The sequence below is a fragment of the Colobus angolensis genome, unplaced genomic scaffold (assembly GCF_000951035.1).
Source record: "Colobus angolensis palliatus isolate OR3802 unplaced genomic scaffold, Cang.pa_1.0 Scaffold284, whole genome shotgun sequence".
NCBI classification, from domain to species: domain Eukaryota; kingdom Metazoa; phylum Chordata; class Mammalia; order Primates; family Cercopithecidae; genus Colobus; species Colobus angolensis.
In genome coordinates this window covers 2,120,367-2,143,334 of record NW_012116088.1, presented here as the reverse complement: position 1 = coordinate 2,143,334, position 22,968 = coordinate 2,120,367, and the positions used below count along the sequence as shown (strand labels likewise).

Sequence of the window (22,968 nt, the reverse complement as noted above, 5' to 3'; positions counted from 1 at the left end):
ATGGTCATTGGCTTTAACTTAAAGTCACTAGCTTTATTATCTCCTAACGAAAGAGTCAGCCTGTCCTTCGAAGCTTTGAAGCCAGGCATTGACTTTTCCTCTCTAGCTATGAAAGTCCTAGATGACATCTTCTAATATAAGGCTGTTTTGTCTATATTGAAAATCTGTTATTTAAGGTAGCCATTTTCATCAATGGTCTTAGCTAGATCTTCTGGATAACTTGTTGCAGCTTCTCCATCAGCGCTTCCTGCTTGTTATGTTATGGAGATGGCTCGTTTCCTTAAACTTCATGAAACAACCTCTGCTAGCTTCCAACTTTCTTCTGCAGCTTCCTTGCCTCTCTCTGCCTTTATAGAATTGAAGAGAATTATGGACTTGCTCTGGATTAGGCTTTGGCTTAAGGGAATGTTGTGCCTGGTTTGATCTTCTATCCAGCCAACTAAAACTTTCTCCATATCAGCAGTAGGGTTGTTTTGCTTTCTTATCACTCATGTGTCACTGGAGTAGCACTATTTATTTCTTTCAATAACTTTTCCTTTGCACTCACAACTTGGCTAACTGTTCGGCACAAGAGGCCTAGCTTAGGCCTGTCTCAAAGTTTTTGACACGCCTTCCTCTCTACGCTTAATCATTTCTAGTTTTTGATTCAACATGAGATGTGCAACTCTTCCTTTCACATAAACACTTAGAGACCATTCTAGTATTGTTAATTGGCCTAACTGCAATATTGTTGTGTTTCAGGGAATAGGGAGGTCCAAGGATAGAGAGGGAAAGAGACAGGGGAACAGCTGGTTCTGGAACACAACCAGAACACATACAACATTTATTAAGTTCACCATTTTCTACAGGCATGGTTTGTGGTGCCCCAAAACAATTACAATAGCAACATGAAAGATCACTGATCATAGATCACCTTATCAGCTATAATAAGAATAATAAGTTTTGAAATATTGTGAGAATTACCAAAATGTGACACAGAGATATGAAGTATATTTTTAAATTAAGGTACACATATTATATTTTTATAAATAATGCTATTACACACTTAATAGACTGTAGTATAGTATAAACACCTTTTTTTTTTTTTTTTTGAGACGGAGTCTCCCTCTGTCGCCCAGGCTGGAGTACAGTGACCGGATCCCAGCTCACTGAGGCTGGAGTACAGTGACCAGATCCCAGCTCACTGCAAGCTCCGCCTCCCAGGTTTGCGCCATTCTCCTGCCTCAGCCTCCTGAGTAGCTAGGACTACAGGCGCCCGCCACCACGCCCGGCTAATTTTTTGTATGTTTTTTAGTAGAGACGGGGTTTTACCGTGTTAGCCAGGATGGTCTTGATCTCCTGACCTTGTGATCCGCCCGTCTCGGCCTCCCAAAGTGCTGGGACTACAGACTTGAGCCACCGCGCCCGGCCAGTATAAACATCTTTTACATATATTGGGAAACCAGTAAATTTGTGTGACTTGCTTTATTCAATATTTACTTTTTTGTGGTGGTCTAGAACTGAATTTGCAATATTTCCAAGGTATGCCTTCATAATGGAGCTGAAAAATCCCTATTGTCTAATGATGACATAGCCATTGTAAAGATGTAGTGTTACATGTTATCTTTTCTATGTTTAGCTACATTAGGATACATAAATATTTACCCTTGTGTTACAACTGCCCACATATTTAGTACAGTAATATGTTGTATAGGCTTGTAGCCTAAGAGCAAAAAGCTACAGCACATAACCTAGGTGTGTAGTGGGCTACACCATCTATAATGTTCCCACAATGACAAAATCGCCTAACAACCCATTTCTCAGAATGTATCATTGTCATTAAGTGACATATAACTGTATTTCACAATTGAACTTGACCATGGAGATCAATAAATAGTTGGCTGAATGAATGTTTTTGTTTAGATAAAGTCTGTGGCTCTGTTGCCCAGGCTGGAATACAGTGGCACGATCTCAGCTCACTGCAACCTCTGCCTTCTGGGTTCAAGCTATCTTCCCACCTCAGCCTCCCGAGTAGCTGAGACTACAGGTACACACCACCATGCCCTTCTAATTTTTTGTATTTTTTGTAGAGATGGGGTTTTGCCATGTTGCCCAGTCTGGTCTTAAACTCCTGAGCTCAAGTGATCTGCCCACATTGACTTCCCAAAGTGTTAGGATTACAAGTGTAAGCTACTGCACCCAGCCTGAATGAGCTCTTTCAAGTCCAGCAATACTTGTTTCAATTGCTATTATGAACACTTTTACATGTATGAACTAGAAAACTTAGAGGAGATGGATAAATTCCTGGAAATATACAATTCCTCTAGATTAAACCAGGAAGAAATAGAAACTCTGAACAGGCCAATAACAAGCAGTGAGACTGAAATGGCAAAAAAAAATTGCCAAAAAAATTCAAGGACCAGATGGATTTCACAGCTGAATTCTATCAGACATTCAAAGAAGAATCAGTACTAATCCTATTGACACTACTCCACAAGACAGAGAAAGAGGAAACCCTCCCTAATGAAACCATTCATTCTATGAAGCCAGTATCACCCTAATACCAAAATCAGGAAAGGACATAACAAAAAAAGGAAACTACAAACCAATATCCCTGATGAACACAGACGCAAAAATTCTTAACAAAATACTAGCCAATGAAATCCAACAGCATATCAAAAAAATAAAAATAATCCACCATGATCAAGTGGGTTTCATACTAGGGATGCAGGGATGGTTTAACATATGCAAGTCAATAAATGTGATACACCACACAAACAAAAAATCACATGATCATCTCAATAGATTCAGAAAAAGCATCTGACAAAATCCAGCATCCCTTTATGGTTAAAACCCTCAGCAAAATCAGCATAGAAGGAACATACCTCAATGTAATAAAAGCCATCTACAGCAAACTCACAGTCCACATTCTACCGAATGGGGAAAAGTAGACATCATTCCCCCTAAGAACTGGAACAAAACAAGGTTGCCCACTCTCACCACTTCTATTCAACATAGTATTGGAAGTCCTAGTCAGAGCAATTAGACAAGAGAAAGAAATAAAGGGTATCCAAATCAGTAAAGAGGAAGTCAAACTATCACTGTTTGCTGATGATGTGATCGTATACCTAGAAAACCCTAAAGACTCCTCCAAAAAGCTCCTAGAACTGATACATTAATTCAGCAAAGTTTCAGGATACAAAATTAATGTATACACATCAGTAGCTCTGCTATACACCAACACTGACCAAGCTGAGAATCAAATCAAGAACTCAACCCCTTTTACAATAGCTGCAAAACAAACAAACAAAGAAACAAACAAAAAACCTTAGGAATATACCTAACCAAGGAGGTGAAAGACCACTTCAAGGAAAACTAAAAAACACTGCTGAAAAAAATCATAGATGACACAAACAAATGGAAACACATCCCATGCTCAGTAACGGGTAGAATCAATATTGTGAAAATGGTCATACTGCCAAAAGCAATCTGCAAATTCAGTGCACTTCCCATCAAAATACTGCCGTCATTCTTCCCAGAACTTGGAAAAAACAATCCTAAAATTCATATGGGGGAAAAATAAAAGAACCCACACAGCCAAAGCAAGGCTAAGCAAAAAGAACAAATCTGGAGGCATCACATTACCTGACTTCTAACTCTACTATAAGGCCAGAGTCACCAAAACGGTATGGTACTGTTATAAAAACAGACCCATAGAACAATAGAACACAGTAGAAAACCCAGAAATAAAGCCAAATACAGCCAACTGATCTTTGACAAAGCAAAAAAAAAGGGTGGGGAAAGGGCACCCTATTCAACAAATGGTGCTGGGATAATTGGCAAGCCACATGTAGAAGATTGAAACTGGATCCTAATCTCTCACCTTATACAAAAATCAACTCAAGATGGTTCAAGGACTTAAATCTAAGACCCAAAACCATAAAAATTGTATAAGATAACATTGGGAAAACCCTTCTAGACATTGGCTTAGGCAAAGAGTTCATGACCAAGAAAACAAAAGCAAGTGCCACAAAAACAAAGATAAATAGATTGGACTTAATTAAACTAAGAAGCTCTGCACAGCAAAAGAAACAATCAGCAGGGCAAACAGACAACTTACAGAGTGGGAGAAAATCTTTGCAATCTATACATCTGATAAAGGACTAATATCCAGAATCTATACGGAACTCAAATCAGCAAGATAAAACAATCCCACCAAAAAACGGGCTAAGGACACGAATAGACAATTCTCAAAAGAAGATATACAAATGGCCAACAAACATATGAAAAAATGCTCAACATCACTAATGATCAGGGAAATGCAAATCAAAACCACAATGTGATACCACCTTATTCTCCAAGAATGGCCATAGTCAAAAAATAAAAAAGTATGTACATGTTGACATGGCTGTAGTGAAAAGGGAATATTTTTACAACTGCTGGTGAAAATGTAAACTAGTACAACCACTATGAAAAACAGTGTGTAAAGTTCTTCAAGGAATCTCCATATTGTTTTCTATAGTGGTTGAACTACCAGCAGTCCCACTACTGGGTATCTACCCAGAGGAAAAGAAGTCATTATATGAAAAAGATACTTGCACATGCATGTTTGTAGCAGCAAAATTTGCAACTGCAAAAATATGGAACCAGCCCAAATGCCCATCAGTCAACAAGTGGATAAAAAAAATTGTGGTATATATATACCATGGAATACTACTCAGCCATAAAAAGGAACAAAATAATGGCATTTGCAGCAATCTGGATGGAATTGGAGACCATTATTCTAAGTGAAGTTACTTAAGAATGAAAACCAAACATGGTACATTCTCACTCATAAGTGGGGGCTAAGCTATGAGGATGCAAAAAGATAAGAATGATACAATGGACTTTGGGGACTCAGGGCAAAGAGTGAGAAGAGGGTGAGGGATAAAAGACTGCACATTGGGTACAGTGTTCACTGCACGGGTGATGGGTGCACCAACATCTCAGAAATCAGCACTAAAGAACTTATTCAAGCATATAAGTTAACACATATGTTAAGTAGCTATATTGAGCCATTCCACAATGTATAGATATTTCAACACATGTTACACATGATAAATTATAGTTTTTGTCATTAAAAATTAAATTTAAATTTTGTTATTCTGAAAGCTTTTTCACAGATCTTTTTCAGTTTTGTTTTTGAGCCTGTCTTGTACCTGGTTGCACTAAATATATAATAGCTCTCTCTTGTGAAAACTTTAAAAGCCTAGATTTAAACACGTGTTCAATGATAATAATGATATAACAGAAAAAAGAACTTATTTCATGTGACCAGAGACCACCTGTTCCCCAAAACCCTATTGAAATAAATAAACAAAACAAAACAAAAAAATTGTCCACTTCTCTGAACTCTAAATAAAACAGACTCAGAATATGGCTTCTGAGAATATCCCTGAACCACTCCTGGTGCATCCTGAGTTGTTCAACCCAATTCCTATTCTTGGGTTTTTTCCAAAAGGCATATTTCTCAGGTTCAGTCCAGTGCTCTCTCCAGTGCTAAAGTGGCCTGGATGTGAATAGTTAGTGCACGGAAAAATAAATGGCTCTGCTTCTCCTCCAAACCATCCACTGCAAATGCCTCCTCCCACTTCCTCCCAGGCAAATGGCTGGTTATTTTAAATCCATGTTCACATTGGGTCCTCATCTTTCATCTTCCATTTATTTAACCTTTTCTGGATTTCTATTTTAAAGAAACACCCACGCCCAGGAAATCTCCTATGAGGGAATATTCAGTCATTCTCAAGTTCACTTGACAATCTTTCAAAGGTAGCATTATGTGCATCTTAAAATAGAACACCAAATGTAATGGAGTTTTGCTGAAATGATTACAGGGGACTGTAATAGATACTATAAAGTCACCTTACATTGACAGAATCTTTAATAGTTCCGAAAAGTGCCTTCATATGCTTTCTCCTGTTCATTACCACAAGTCTCTAGGGGTATGAAGGGCAGGAATTATTGCTGCTGTTTTACTAACAAGAAGTAGTGCAGCATTGCAGCTTACAGTGCAGGCCCTGGTGCCAGCCTTTGGGCCATGGTTTCTCTATAAGAAGTCTCATAGGGTGGTTTGGGAAGTGTGTGAAGTACTCTGGGTTTGCCATTATGAGTAATGAAGAAACTGATCTCAGGGATGGTTTCTGGCCTGTCTGAGGCTCCTAAGCAGCTCTTGGGTAGAGCTGGGTGGAACCCATGTCCTAAGCCTTAGGCAGATGGCCCTGCCCTACCCTGTCTTCGCACACTGAATCTCAGCTGATGCCTGGAACCTCTCCGTAGAGTGAAGGGCAGGCTGCCTTGTTCTATGTCAGATGGAACCAGACCCCTCCATTCACAGCAGACCGAGGGTGCTGGCTCCCAATTGGCCTGAGGAACACTCAGGATGTCACAGTTGTTTCATAGCCTAGTGGTCATCTGCCTGCCAACGGCCAGGACAGCTGACACCTCAAATTCCTATGGTCCTCCAACATATGGCACGGGGCGACCGTTGCCCAGCAAACTACTCAGGGCCTCCAAGGAGCAGGGGACACTTTCAGGCCTGGAGAGCTTGGGAGTGTCCCTGGCTCCTTCCCAAATGCCTCAGGGAGCTTTCTGTGGGCTGCTTCCCCACAGCATCCCATTTCCTGGTGAAGTCATGTTCAGATTTCAGTGTCAAGCAGATGTCTGTAGACGTCATTCTTCTGGAATAGTTTCCTGGGCTCCCCTGGACAGAAAGCTTCCTTTCCCATATGGGCTTGCCATTAATATATCTTCTTGCCATCATCATGGCAGTCATCATAACAGGTTAATATTTAAGGAAATAGTTATTTCTCCCATTTGAAATAGGAGCCCTCCAAGGACCAAGATTAGGCCTCATTCTCCTGGACATGCAGCCCCACGGCTTGTATAGTGACGGTACTCAGACATATTTGTAGAGACGAGATGACTTAAATAGCAGTTACCACAAATGACTCCCTTTTCCTTCTGGAGAGGGCATGGGCAGGGGTATGTATGAAAATTTCCACCCTTTTCCACTGCCCGTTCTGTGTGGCCCAGGCACCAAAGGAATCTTCTGGAAAAAAATTTTCCTTCAGAATGATTATGACTAAAATGGCTTTCTGGAAACCAATTAGTAAGACTTTGAATCTGCGAAATCAAGGGCTGGCAGGGAGAAACCAGGACTCAAGGCTTGGTGAGGTCCCAGCTAAGTTTAGTGGGGACAGAGTCACACCCACGTTTGGCAGCCCTCTCGCTGCATGTTCTGGGAATGGAGTGGAAAGCCTGCTCTCAGCTGACATTATTATTTTTATCTCTCTCTTTCTTTTTTAGATTTCTTTTTATGTTTATTTATTTATTTACTTATTTTTGAGGCGAAGTCTCACTCTCTTCCCCAGGCTGGAGTACAGAGGCACAATCTTGGCTCACTGCAACCTCCACCTCCCAGGTCCTAGCGGTTCTCGTGCCTCAGTCTTCCATGTAGCTGAGACTACAGGTGCGCCACCATGCCCAGCTAATTTTTGTATTTTTAGTAGAGACGAGGTTTTGCCATGTTGCTCAGGCTGGTCTTGAACTTCTGGTTTCAAGTGATCCACCCGCCTCCGTCTCCCAAAGTGCTGGGATTATAAGCGTGAGCCACTGCACCTGGCCTGTTTTTATTTCTCTTGACTCACTGAAATGTTTTGGCAGAACAGCTACTGGCCTAAACTGAAACCCCTGAGTCTTGAGCAAACTTAAATTTTATAGCCTCAATCCAGCAGGAACATCACTGGGGAAGTTATCATTTAATATCCTGTTCTGATGCCCCTGTTTCCACCAGCAGATCTGCCATCGGATTGTTCAAGCCCCTGCCCATGCCTCCCTGGCTTTACCTCTGCCCCTTGTACCATCCTTTGTGGTTGCAGGTATGGCCATACTGACGTATGCTGCTCACACCTCATCTAGACCTAGGCAGAGCTTCGGCTCACCAGGCTGGCACAGAGCTGGCTTGCGAAAACCATTTGAACGAGATTACAATTTTTTTTCTGACTGGAAAAGTTCAGAAAGTTTTGTAACTTGCTGTATTAGCAAGGCACACGTGCTGCTGGTGGGGGCACAGAGCGGAACAACCTCAGTGGGTGCCAAGTGGTGGTATTTATTGAAGTTAAACATGCAGAGGCCAGGCGCAGTGGCTCAAGCCTGTAATCCCAGCACTTTGGGAGGCCGAGACGGGTGGATCACGAGGTCAGGAGATCAAGACCATCCTGGCTAACACGGTGAAACCCTGTCTCTACTAAAAAAAATGCAAAAAAACTAGCCAGGCGAGGTGGCTGGCGCCTGTAGTCCCAGCTACTCGGGAGGCTGAGGCAGGAGAATGGCTTAAACCTGGGAGGCGGAGCTTGCAGTGAGCTGAGATCCGGCCACTGCACTCCAGCCTGGGCGACAGAGCGAGATTCCGTCTCAAAAAAATAAACACGCACATACCACTGGACTTGGCAAATTCCATGGGAGCGAGAGTTAGAACCGAGGGAGTATTTACACACACGAGGTGCTGTTTCCAACGCCAGACAGGTAGGAATTCATTTAGACCTCACAAAGACCCTCTGGAGTAGATGCTATCATCATCCTTGGCATATAAATGAGAAAGGTGAAGCAAAGAGACATCAAATTATTTGTCTAAGATTATCCAGCCAGTAAGAACCCAGGTGTCTGGTTCAAGGGTGAGCTTGCTTAACTACTATACTATATTATATCCCTCTATGGTGCTATCCATTGAAGTATTATCTAAAATGGAGAGATGTTAAAACAATCTAAATGCCAATCACAAGGGAATGGTTCAATATAATATGGTTTTTCTATACAAGAGAGAACTAGATGGTTGGTTGGTTTTTTGTTTTTTTTTTAAATGAAGCTGAAAGGGAAGTGTACTGAGCTATAAAAGTGTCTCTAAGCTATAAAATTTAAGTTAAGAAAAGCAGAATTGGCCAGGCGCAGTGGTTCATGTTTGCAATCTCAGCACTTTGGGAGGTGGAGGTGGGTGGGTGGATGGTTTGAGCCCAGGAGTTTGAGACCAGCCTGGACAGCATGATGAAGCCCCATCTCTACAAAAAATACAAAAACTAGCTGGGCGTGGTGGTGGGCACCTGTAGTCTCAGCCACTCAGGAGGATGAGGCAGGAGGATTGCTTGAGCCCAAGCAAGGAGGATTGCAGTGAGCCAGGACTTCAGTGAGCTGAGGATTGCAGTGAGACCCAAAAATTAGCCAGGCATGGTGGTGGGTGCCTGTAGTACCAGCCACTCAGGAGGCTGAGGCAGGACGTCGAGGATTGCAGTGAGCCAGGACTACACTCTACTCTGAGTGACAGAACAAGATCCAGTCTCCAAAAAAAAAAAAAAAAGATTTCATGAGCGTATGCCATCATTTATATTTTACAAATCCACAATTATGCCTGTATATACAGTATATCTCTGAAAGGATATATAAAAAGAGAGAAGATAAAACACAACAAGTAGTTTTCCCTGGGATAGGGAACTCCACAGCAAGAAGGAAAATGCTTTCCAACGTATACCTTTATATACCATTTGAGTTCTGTACCATATATGTGGATTGCTTATTTGAAAAGAGGTCTTAATTTGAAAGAACAAACAATACCTGCAAAATGCTGAACAGAAAACAGCACCAGATGTTTAAGCTGTTACTAATTGTCCACACTGTTTTCCAGCTATTTGTTTATGCATACTTCTCCCTCTAGCATCCAGCTCAGAGGCTGGCATATCCCAGGTATTGCATGCACAACTGCAGAATGAATGAATAATGTGCATATTGAGTTGAATCAAATGAAACTGGTATTTGTCGAAGTTCCTGCTGCAATGGTATAGAGGAGGCATCTGCACTTCCCTCTGGAAACCAAGCTCATTCACTATTCACAATAGCAAAGACATCAAACCAACCCAAATGCCCATCAATGATAGACTGAATAAAGAAAATTTGGTACATATACACCATGGAATACTATGCAGCCATAAAAAAGAATGAGATCATGTCCTTTGCAGGGACATGGATGGAGCTGGAAGCCATAATCCTCAGCAAACTAACACAGGAACAGAAAACCAAACACCACAAGTTCTCGCTTATAAGTGGGAGCTGAACCATGAGAACACAAAGATGGAAGGAGGGGAACAACACTTACTGCAGCCTCTTGGGGGAGGGCAGTAGGGAAAAGAGCTAATGCATGCTGGGCTTAATACCTAGGTGATGGGTTGATAGGTGTAGCAAACCACTACGGCACATGTTTATCTAGGTAACAAACCTGTACATCCTGCACATGTACCCTGAAACTTAAAAAAAAAAAAAAAAAAGAAACCAAGCTCACTGAAAGACAACATTCTAGGTTAAGAAGGCTGAGGAGGGCCGGGCGCGGTGGCTCACGCCTGTAATCCCAGCACTTTGGGAGGCCGAGGCGGGCGGATCATGAGGTCAGGAGTTCGAGACATAGACCAATATGGTGAAACTTCATCTCTACTAAAAATACAAAAATTAGCCGGGCAAGGGTGCACACCTGTGGTCCCAGCTACTCGGGAGGCTGAGGCAGAAGAATAGCTTGAACCCGGGAGGCGGAGGTTGCAGTGAGCCGAGATTGGGCCATTGCCCTCCAGCCTGGGTGACAGAGTGAGACTCTGTCTCAAAAAAAAAAAAAAAAAAAAAATGGCTGAGGAGTTTCCTGGTGGACCAACCCATGGTTCCTAACAGGCACTTGTATTCTGGACTTCTTCAGGACTTGCTTTTTTAGCTACAGAGGTGGGTCTCTACTGGGAATAGTTTTGCCCCCAGGAGACATTTTCGGTTGGGAGGGTACTACTGGCATCTTGTGGGTAAAGGCCAAGGAGGCTGCTATATAAACTGCAGCACACAGCACAGCTCCCCACAACCCACCAAAACAAAGAATTATCCAACCCCAAAGTCAAGTGCTGAAGTTGAGCTGTGGTGATAGCACCGGCTCATGGACGTCGTGACCATGACGGGTAGACTCGGGTCATCAGCCCTGGAACATACCTAGAACTTCCACGTGTTTATTTTCCCTCCTAAAATACAGCCTGCTCTATAATCTTCCTGAACTGCATTTTTTAATTCAGTCTCCAGCTTACCAACCTTATTTCAGATTTAATTTCATCAAGAAGGATATCAGCCAACTCCGGTCCATCTCCCTGCCACTGTCACTTTGAGGAGCTGAGAAATACTTGAATATCTCAGGACAACCTTTCTGGGAAGCCGCACATGGTGCTGGTGAAAGATGCAGCTGTCCCTGGGGCCAAAAGTTCTCTGGAATGCCAGCTCATGAGACTGGTTCTTAAGAAACCAAGGAAAATGAAAATATCTGCACCTCCCTCAGGCAGAAATCTTCCGAAAGGAGGGGGACAGCCTCAGATCAGGAAGGGGAAAGATCTGTGGATGAGGGTGCCTCTGCTCCTTTAGGATTCTCTTCCAGGCTTACCGGAGTGGCGGGGGGCAGCGGGGGCAACAGGGCTGCTCAAGGATTCTCCCCTTTTCTGGGTGTCAGAGGAAGAAGGAGGAAACCCAGAGAGTCCTGGCTGCTCCCCTTAACCCAATGACAGCTGGGGCCTGTTTTATCTGGAAGGCATCCTGGGCATGTGCCGCTCTTATGGAAAGAGGAGGGGATCAGAGCCCGTGGTTCCATCCTGTCTTGGCTATTTACCGGCCTGTGACTGTGGGCAGGTCACCTGCCCTCACCTTCAGTTTTCTCTTCTGTAAAATGGGTGCCTTACAGGGTTGTTGCACAATTCCAATGAAGCTGAACATGCTGATTCATACCTGTAATCCCATCACTTTGGGAGGATCACCTGAGGTTAGAAGTTCAAGACTAGCCTGGCCAACATGATGAAACACTGTCTCTACTAATGATGGCACACATATGAGGTCACAGCTACTCGGGAGGCTTAGGTGGGAGGATCACTTGAGGCCAGGAGGTCAAGGCTGCAGTGAGCCATGATTGCACCACTGCACCGCAGCCTGGGGAACAGAGCAAGACCCTGTCTCAAAAACAAAAAACTCCAATGAAGTCAAAGATGAGAACAGTGCTCTATGACTGACCAGTTCACATACAAATGTTAATTATTATTTAAATCCACAGTTACTAGATTTTGACTCTTTCTTGCCCTGGTGAATATGTGATTGACTGGGGGTTATCCCAGAGGAGTATGTCATGGGAGCTGTTGGCAGGACCAGGGCCTGAGTCCTGGAAGATGGGGGTCATGGGAGAGAAACTGCAGTTCCTGAGGACACTCATGTAGACAGAAATGGGTAAACAAGAGACTGGTAAGACTGATGTGGGAAGATTCAGACTCACTCATGTAGTGTTTTCCTGCCTGGAGTTTGAAATGGCCTGAAAATTGCAGGCAGCAATCAAATAAGTAAAATTGAAGGCCGTGGGTTTTTTTTTTTTTTTTTTTTTTTGGCTCTCTTGCTGCCAAAACAGGAATTAAGAGGGTTATTCAAGCCAGGGTACTCAAGCGCCCACTTCACAGGGATTATTTATATTCCTGACATGGTACAACAAACCTTCACTGAGTGCCTATCTTGTGGGTTAGGCTGTGTCTCTAAGAAGATATGCTGAAGTCTTAAGCCCCGGTACCTATGAATGTGACCTTATTTGGAAATAGGATCTTTGCGATGCAATTAGTTACGATGAAGTCATACCGTAGTAGAGTGTGCCCTAAATCCAATGACTGGTGTCTTTATAAGAAGGCTATGTGAAGACACAAAGACTCAGACACTGGGGAAGGAGGCCATGTGATGACGGAGGCAGAGATCGGAGTGACGCGTCTGCAAGGAAGACTGGCCAAGGAACACCAGGATTGCCCAGCAACCACCAGAGGCGAGGGGAGCGGCACAGACCAGGTTCTCCCTTGCAGCCTCCAAAATAAACCAACCCCGCCAACACCTTGATTTCAGACCTCTGGCCTCCAGAACTGTGAGAGAGTACATTTCCATCGTGAAGCCACCAAGTACACGGTCATTCATTATGGTGATCCTAGAGAACAATACAACCCACCGCAGGCCAGACAGAGACACAAACCAACCAGTTTCTATCCTCAAGCGGTGTCCCTGAAAGGGCAGCTTCACGGACAAGGGCTGTTGTGAGAGTAAATGAGATCATGGCTGTGGAGGGAGACAGCCGGGGCAAGAGAGGGGCTTTTATGACTACTACTGGGGTTCGTGCTGGGCAGAATCAAAGGCCCTGCTCTAGTTGAGTGCGCCCTTTATCCACCAGGCAGGCCGCTCTCAGAGAGCGGAGACTCATCTGACAGGCCTTATTCTTTTTCACACCACCCAGATAATTAGTCAGAATTCTATTTCCTTCGTGGTTTCTGTGAATGGATTTTGTGGTGATTTTTTTTTTCCAGGCATTTTGGCAGTGTCGAGGGGAGATGTAAAAGAGCCCATTAACATCAACATGCGTCACTGGGGACACTGAAAGGCTGAGACTGAGAAGAGAAATATCTTCAATTAAATCTGACAAAGCTGGAGGTTACCTGGGTCTCCAGAATGCTGCAGCGCTGGCAGCCTAATTCCTGGGGCCTTTCCTCAGCTCTTGTGGGGCGTGCCTTATTTTGTTGGATAAATTCTTCCAGCCTTAAAACCTAAAAGAGGAGATAAGAAATACCACGCAATGAAACCAAGTTCTGCCTCCTTAACACAGTCATTCATCCGGGAATCAATTCTCCTGGGTCAGTCTGTTCTGGGAAGAGTGCCCCATTAGGCAAATTTTACACACACTTCTAGAAATACTTTTTTTTTTTTTTTTTTTTTTTTGAGCCACGGTCTCACTCTGTCACCCAGGCTGGAGTGCAGGGGTGCAATCTTGGCTCACTGCAACCTCCGCCTCCCAGGTTCAAGTGATTCTCCTGCCTCAGCCTCCCAAGTAGCTGGGACTACAGGTACGCACCACCATGTCCAGCTAAATTTTTGCATTTTTAGTAGAGACGGGGTTTCACCATGTTGCCCAGCCTGGTCTCGAACTCCTGATCTTAAGTGATCTACCTGCCTCAGACTCCAAAAGTGCTGGGATTACAGGCGTGAGCCACTGCGCCTGGCCTAGAAATGCCATGTCTAATGAGCTAGTTGCTTAGTCTTTACAGAAGAAAATGTGCCCAGCAGGTTTATAGTATTCCACAGTTTCGTTTAAATTATTTACATACATATTTCTATAGTAGATCTGTGGGGTGACTTTCATATCATTTCTGGAAGGCCACTCAATTTCTTTTGAAAACAAAACAAAAAAGTTAATTGGTAAAGAAAATGAACAACATTTAAGAATTATGTAGATAAAATGAGAGAAGAGTGGCTTGGGGGTGCTCTAAAAGTGAAAGGCCTTAATTATGATGATGATGATTAACCAACTAATTGTAATATGTGAATTAAACAGACGGCTTTCCCCTAGACTTTGAGGAGAATGAGGCCAAAAAACATAAAGGAAACTTAGACTTTCCCCAAATTTTTCTAGAAACCTTAATACTAGTTAGGCACCATGCTAGGTACAAGGAGGGATGGGGAAGGGACAGAGTGAGAGCAAGATAGTAAAATCATAAAGCATGGTCCCTGCCTTTAAAAAGCTATCATTTTATGAGGGAGATAGATAAATGTTTATAACCCCAATGACACCCAGTAGAGATATGTATAACATAATAAGAGCACCTCCTGAATGGTCCATTTGCTCTGTGCCACCCAGGAATCTAAGCCTTTTTAAAATAATTATTATTATTATTTTAAAAAATGAGATGGGATCTTGCTATGTTGCCCAGGTTGGTCTCAAACTCCTAGGCTCAAGAGATCCTCCCACCTCAGCCTCCCAAAGTGCTGAGATTATAGGGGTGAACCACTATGCCCAGCCAGGAACCTAAACCTTTTACAGTATTAACTCTTTTAATCCTCACAACAACCATTATAAGGTAGGTACTACTGCATAGAATTTACAGCAATAGGGCCAGGTGTGGCGGCTCACGCCTGTAATCCCAGCACTTTGGGAGGCAGAGGTAGGTGGATCACCTGAACTCAGGAGTTCGCAACCAGCCTGGGCAACACAGTGAAACCCTGTCTTTACTAAAATACAAAAAATTAGCCGGGTGTGGTAGCGTGCTCCTGTAATCCCAGCTAGTTGGGAGGCTGAGGCAGGAGAATTGCTTGAACCTGGGAGGCGGAGGTTTCAGTGAGCCAAGATCACGCCACTGCGCTCCAGTTGGGCAACAGAGCGAGACTCTGTCTCAAGAAAAACAAAAACAAAAAAAACGAATAACTAGGCTGGTCTCATACATGTACATGAGGCCACCTTAAGCTCTGCAGCGAGGTGTGGTCCAGGTACAACATGAAGACTGCCAGTGTATCTTCAGCAGGGCGAGAGGAAGAGATGGAGGGAGGGAGAAGTGAAGGAGGGAGTGAGGGAAAGGTGGGAGGAAGGGAGGACAGCAGGGAAGGAAGGAGGAAAGAGAGAGAAAGGCTTCTTTGCTGTGCAGCCCCACCTTGGTCTGGGCTGGAACAGAAGACTCTATCCCAGAACTTTTCACCAAGACCCACCTCTAGACCCTGAAATATCAAGTCTAAGGAATGACATGCTCATCATTTTTTAAAATAATAATTTTAGAAATAGGAGTTAGAGAAAACATCACACCTGTGTACTCATCACTCAGCTAAAGAAATAACAGGTCACAAGTACAGCTGCAGCCCCTTACACTCTCTCCCTTCTAGAGATAACCACTGGCCCAGTTTGATTCTATTATCCTCGTGCTTTGTTTAGATTGACCTCTTGGATATTCCTAAACAATCAATACTGTTTTGCACGTGGCTTCTGTGTTCTTAAAAATACCCCAGAGGTTGTGATGTACAGCAGGGCTGAGGAACTGGTGTCATGGGTTCCTGAAGCAGGTGGGAGACACAGGTCTCATCTGGAAGGTTTGAGGGAGGACAGGGGAAGGAAGGAAACTTGTTGACATTTTTTTGGTTTAAGCAGGCTCAGAAATTGGCTCTTAGGATTCTGTTTCTAGCCTTTTCCACTAGTTCTTTGATACTTTCAGGTGCCCACGAAAATGTGTTAATTTCTTTTAAAATCAGAAAAATGTATAGTCTGGATGATACTCATATTTCTACCACTGCAGTCATAAAATATAAATTTTTAATATTTTTAATAAAGGAAGGGCCTAGAAAGGCAAAATTGCTAAGAGCCCACAAAGGGGCGAATGTAGCCCTGGGGAAGGAAAGGCAGGGGAACTGCAGGTTACCCACTTGTGCCTTCATGAAGCCACAGAACCAACACCAGCGGCCTCCTGTGTCCTTCTCTTATTTGAGACATTAAAGGCCTCTTTGTTTAAGTACCTCTAATCTGGTTCTCTGTTACTTGCAGTTAAATGCATGCCCCCTGAGACAGCCTTCCTGTCTGGCTGAGTGTCCTTTTCTGTCTTCCAAAATTCTTGGCTTCTCAGTTAGGCAGAAGCTCCTAGGGACCAGAAACAGCACCCCAAGGCTTGCATTTGTTCAGGGCTTACCTCGAGCAGAGAATTCTGGAGCTTCACGTTGAGGGCTGCTTTCTCTTCTTCCAGCTGCTTTATATCCTTTTCTGATTTCTTCCTCACTTCCTCCAGCTGTGCTTCTACTTCCTAAATGACGATTGGAAGAGTTAACCATACAAGGCACGAAAACAGGACACTTAACGTTTTCACACCCTGCCTTATTCCCAGAGATCAAAGAAGCTTACAAGAGTCATAAAATACTGCAAATAAACATAAATTAGACATACACAAGAAGGTCAAAAGAAAACATGTGTTAACTTCACACCACAAAGCCTGATATATATAGGGGTGGGGTGGGGCCTATTGTTAAGTTTTCTAGTGTCAAATTTAAGAAAATGCTCATTACTAACAAAATTTTCAGTGTCACATTCATTACTAACAAAATTCTCAGTGTCACATAAGTAAAAAAGCCAATTACATTTTCGGATGCAGGGAAATAGAAAAAGCAGTACAAAATTTCTTCTCAACAGCATCCATACATGAGTCAAAATGATGGGGTTAGCTGGGTACAGTGGTTTACGCCTGTAATCCCAGCACTTTGGGAGGCCGAGGCAAGTGGATCGCTTGAGCCCAGGAGTTCAAGACCAGCCCGGGGAACATAGTGAGGTGGTGTCTCTATTTTAAAAATAAATAAATAATAAAATAAAATAAAATAAATGATGGGATTCCCAGGGCCGATTGCTCCATGGTCCCTCACCACAGCCCATGAACCTCAGTGCAAAGCAGATCCAGGTGAAGGAACATTCTGGGGACCACATGAGTGGTGCAGTCGCATTCCATCTGTCTTCTCGAGCACATTTCCTAACCTCTCAGTGACTCACTGTGCTCCTCACATGCTCCCTGCCACTCCAGGTACATAATAAAGGATCGGTAGATGATAAGCACTAATACTATTCTCATAGAGACCTAGGCTTTCTGTTCTAGCTTAATTTCTATGGAAATTGTGCACATAACTAGAGGAGTGAATGAGATAGTCTGTTCCTCTTAGCTGAACTTTAGGTAGATACTGTATCACTCATTCATTCAACAAATATTTCTTGAGATCTCCTGTGTGCCAGGCACTGTTCTCCGAGCTGGGGAGATAAAAGGGAGAATTCCTACACACCAGGAAACTGACATTTGAGTGAAAAAGACAGGCAGCAGCCAAAGTCCATGAGTAAACAAGACGGCAAACACTAGGTTGGCTGGAGAAATAATAAAGCCGGGAGGGGGCTCTGCAGTGCTGGGGAGGGGCTGAAATGTTAGATAACGTGGCCAGCGAAGTGCTCCAGAAAGTGACTTTGGAGTAAAATCCTGTAGTAAGTGAGGGAGTTCACCAAGGAGATGTCTGGGTGTGAGATTTCCAGGATGTGCAAAGGCCCTGGCACATTCTAAGGACAGAGAGGAGCCACGGTGGCTGGACTAGATGAGGTCTGAGGAGCACCATCTGAGGCCTCAAACATCAAAGTTAGACTTACCAGTGAGGGGAAGGTCACTTAACTGTTGGTCAGAGGAGTGATGTAGTGATGTGGTTGCAATGATATTTGGATAAGCTTGCTACTGTTTTTTTTTTTTTTTTTTGAGATAAGATCTCGCTCCATCACCCAGACTGGAGTACAATAGCACAATCATGGCTCACTGCAGCCTTGACCACCCGGGCTCAAGCAATCCTCCTACCTCAGCCTCCCAAGTAGCTGGGACTACAGGTGCATGCCACCATGCCCAGCTAATTTTCAAAATTTTTTTGTAGAGATGGTGTCTTGCTATGTTGCCCAGGCTGGTCTCGAACTCCTAAACTCCAGTGATACTCCCACTTTCACCTCTCAAAGTGCTGGGATTACATGCATGAGCCACCATGCCCAGCTTCACTAGTGGTTTCTGTCTTGAGTACAGACTGATGTGGGTGGAGGGGTAGGGGGAGAGCAGTGGCAGGCAGGCCTGGGAGGAGGCTGTGGTGGTAACTGAGGTAAGAGTGATGGTGGCTGGGCCTGTGGCAGCAGTGCAGCTGGGAGGAGGGGTAGAACTTGGGACATATGTGGAATGTTGACTGACAGGACTCACTGAAAGGAGAGGTCAGGATGGCACCAGGCTTTCTGACCTAAGCAAGGAGAGAATGGTGCCACCATGAACTGAGATGGGGAAGACAGGAGTGGATTCAGGGACCCTCTGAGGAGCTTGTCTGCGTGTGTCAAGTTTGATACATCTGTTAGATGTCTAAGTAGATAGATAGAGGGTCTGGAATTCAGGGGAGGGTTCTGGGTTGGAGTATGCATTTGGGAGCCATCAGCATACAGAATGTATTGAGGCATGCATTTGAATGAGAAAAGCTCGAGAACAGGAATGAGAACATGAGGAAAATATAAGACATTAAAGAACCAAGCCCTCAGACATTCCAACATTTCCTATGAATTAGAGATTACAATACCCAGCAGGTATTGTAGAGCGGCTTTCCTAGGCTGTCAGTTGATTATGGACCTGTAGATCTAATGGACATGATAACAGTAGCTGACATTTGCCGAGTACATGTCTTTTGCTGGCACTTTACACAGACCATCTCTCTGGTCTTTGTGAAAGCCCTGTGACTTAGGTACCACCACCAAGGCTTATTGTAAAGATAAATAAATGAAACTTAAAGAGGTTAAATGCCTTGCCCAGGGTCAAGATTTGAACTCAGGAAAGCCTGACTGGTTGACTGTGCTTCTTCCCTGCCTTCTCAAGGAAAATTTAGCTCCTAGTACAGAAAAACGCTTGACTGTGTGAGTACAGAAGTTGTCATGTATCAGACAACAGCATCACTAGGCTGAGCAGAGAAGACTTGTAGGAAAACCCATGTTTAAGCTGGACTGGAAGGATCAGTAAGAACTGGACAGGACCAGGCAGGAACATTTGGGAGCAGGGAGAAAGTGGTCTTCGTCAAGGGAAACAACATGGAATGAATGATGAACTAAAAGGCTGGAACCACTGAGTGTGGCTCATGCCTATAATCCCAACACTTTGGGAGACTGAGGCAGTAGAATTTTTTTGAGGCCAGGAGTTTGAGACTAGCCTTGGCAACACAGCGAGACACTATCTGTATGAAATTTTTAAAAAATTAGCTGGGTTTGGTGGCATGTCTTAGCTACTCAGGGGGCTGAGGCAGGAGGATGACTTGAGCCCAGGAGTTCGAAGCTGCAGTGAGCCATGATCGCATCACTGTATTCCAGCCTGGGTGTCAAAGCAAGACCCTGTCTCTGAATGAATGAATGAATGAATGAATAAAAAGTAAAAGGCTGGAGGGCAGAGTTGGACAGGGGAGAGGTGTGGGATAAGGCAGGAGAGAGTAATCAGAAGTCTGCCTCTGTAGGGTCTTAAAAACCATGTTAAGGAATTAGAACTATTTAATACATTATAAAGATGATAGGGAGTGATTGGAGAGTTTGAAACGAAGGTTGAATTTTCAGAAGGTTCCACTGCAATGAAGATTAGATTACATGAAGTGGGAGACTGGAGGCAGGGAAATCATTGCACATTCCATCATGAAATGGTGGTTGACTGGATCAGCGTGGTACCACTGAGGAGAGGGGGAAGTGGAGGAATTCTACAGTCATTGAAGAAGCAGAATTAATACATTAGATGGATGATTGAATGTGAGGGGTGAGAAAGGGATCATGTTTGACTCCTGGGTTTCCAAGTTGAACATCTAAAAATATACTGCTGCTGATCACCTCCATGACACCTTTACACTGACTGTGGGGCCAAGCCCAGCCTAGGCCAGTGACTCTGGGGAGGCCCTTAGCATTTTTCCTGGGGTCAGTCACTTAAAGAGAAGAAAAAAACCCTGGACATTTAACATGTGTATAGTCTCTGTTCAGTAAATCTATGATCCCCTTTTGCAGGGCTTGTTGTTTTTGAGAGCTCATTTTCTAAACACAGTATGTAAATTCTCCTTTGGTTTCAAACAAGTTCAGGTAACTTAAGCAATCAGCAGCGGCAAGGCCATCCCTTCAACAAAAATTCATTTTCTTTACTTCATTAATTAGCTTTTCATCCATAGAAGCTTTTATTGAACAGAAGTTTTGTTTAACATGCTTTAATAAAGAAGACACTCACTGACACTGCCAACATGTGTTCACTCTAACAGCACAGTGACAATCCCCTGTGGTAATAATTTTTAGCATAAAGGAATGGCTATTTCTAATTTTACATAACTTAACTTCCCAGTCTACAAGTAGCTAATCATAGCTTCAGCTGTAACCTTGACAAATGAACCTAATGTGAAAAAAATTCCCCCACAGATGGAAATAATCAATTTCAGCAGTAATTTTTGGCATAAGTAAGCTTCATTTTGGGTGCAAAATAACGTGGTTTACTGTCAGAAGCATTTCTGGGTCACTGGAGAACACAGATTTGAAAGAAGCATGCCCAGTCCAGCTCAGCAGAAAGTGACCTTGAAGATTTCAACAGGAAAATTCCCTTAACTCAGGTAAAGAGGAAAAAAAAAAAAAAAATAACAAAGACAAGGACATTGAGAAAAAAGGAGACGAATGCTCTCAGATATTTAAACTGCTTCATCCCGAATCTGGAAGACTGTTTCATGGGCCATTAACTTTTAGAATTCACAGAGCATTTTCATAAACGCTATTCTCACTGAACTTTCAGATACCCAGGAAAACAGGTTTGATGGCACCCATTTTACGCAGAGGAAATCCCACAGCTGATAAGACATAGATACAGGACTCACACTCATTTTCTGTTCATTTCTTTGTCCAGATGGACTACAATTACAGGTAATTAAGGAAAAGCGATGTAAAAGTGCCACTGTAAGGGACAACAACTGAGCGACCACAGAAAATTACCATGTGGAGATTTCAGCTGGAGTTTTAAGAGAAAAATTGTAACTTTTTTTCAAAAAGAAAAGTTAATTATTTGGCATATATTTAAAGTTCATGACGCAACTGAAAGAGTCAACCAGTACAAGGCCTTAAATAATCACTCTGGAAGGCTGAGGCAGGAGAATGGCGTTAACCTGGGAGGCGGAGCTTGCAGTGAGCCGAGAATGCACCACTGCACTCCAGCCTGGGTGACACAGTGAGACACTGTCTCAAAATAAATAAATAAATAAATAAAAAATCAATCAGAACCAGTCATTAGCAGTAATACCAACATTGATACTAATCAATACATGGGAGACCCCATGAAGCATCCCAACTCAGTAGTAGGGCTTAACTAGAACTAGAGAAAATTCTACTCTAGATTCATCCAACAAAGCTTAAAAATAAATCTAGAAAACTGAAAATTTTGTATTATGTATAATTTATCATAACAAAGATGTCTCACACAATGAAGCTGGTTCACAAGTAATTTAACTGCCTGTCAAAAGAAAATTTAGCAAAAATGACAGTAAAATCCAGATGTTTAATAACTTAACATTCTCAATGTCCAGCATCCAATAAAAAATTACTAAATAGGCAAAGAAGCAGAAAAATGTGACTCATAAAGAGCAGAACAACCAATCAAAAAGACCCAAAATTGACAGAGATGACAATGCTAAAAGAACAGTTATAAATATGTTCAATAATTTAAAGGAAAACATGAAAATAATGAGGATGGAAAAGAAAAAAAGGCAAAAAATTATAATATCTAAAGTGAAAAATGTACTAAATGGGTTTTTAAAAAGATTAGATAGTACAGAAAGAAAGACGAGTAAACTTGAAGATACAGCAAGAGAAACTATCCAAACTTAAACACAGAGACAAGGAATCTGAGGAGAATCTCAATGACTTGTGGGACAATATTAGAAGAGGAGCAAGAGCAGGAAAAACAGATGGAAGAAATAATGGCCTTAAAATTTCCAAATTTCATGAAAACTGTAAACCCATAGACTCAATGAGCTTATAACAAAAACACAAAGAAAAATCACATCATGGCAACCGGATGCAGTGGCTCACACCTGTAATCCCAGCACTTTGGGAGGCAAGGTGGGTGGATCACCTGAGGTTGGGAGTTCGACACCAGCCTGACCAACATGTAGAAAGCCCATTTCTACTAAAAATACAAAACTAGCTGGGCGTGGTGGCTCATGCCTGTAATCCCAGCTACTCTGGAGGCTGAGGCAGGAGAATCGCTTGAACCCGGGAGGTGGAGGTTGCGGTGAGCCGAGATCGCACCATTGTACTCCAGCCTGGGCAATAAGAGTGAAACTCCGTCTCAAAAAAAGAAAGAAAGAAAGAAAGAAAATCACATCATGGCATATCATAATCAAATTGTTGAAAACTAGTGATAAAGAGAAAATCTTGAAAGAAGTCAATAAGAAGAAACATACTATGCAAAAGGAAAAGAAGATAAATGTGGCTGTTAACTTTTCACTAGAAGAAAATGCAAACCAACAAGCCCTTGTTTACCTTATCCTTCAGGAAGCACTTAGCCATCTGTCTCAGTAGAGGGTCTTACTCCCTCCACTTTG

General features: G+C 43.0%; 1 protein-coding gene across 1 annotated transcript in view; it reads right to left on the bottom strand.

Moving 5' to 3' along the window:
* Positions 1–22,968, bottom strand: part of FAM184B (family with sequence similarity 184, member B) — a 165,869-nt gene that overhangs the window by 53,508 nt on the left and 89,393 nt on the right. The window contains exons 6-7 of the mRNA XM_011948811.1: positions 16,524–16,634; positions 13,521–13,628 (exon numbers count right to left, since the gene is read on the bottom strand). Coding sequence (XP_011804201.1) covers positions 13,521–13,628; positions 16,524–16,634 — 219 coding nt within the window. The remainder of the gene's footprint in view (positions 1–13,520; positions 13,629–16,523; positions 16,635–22,968) is intronic.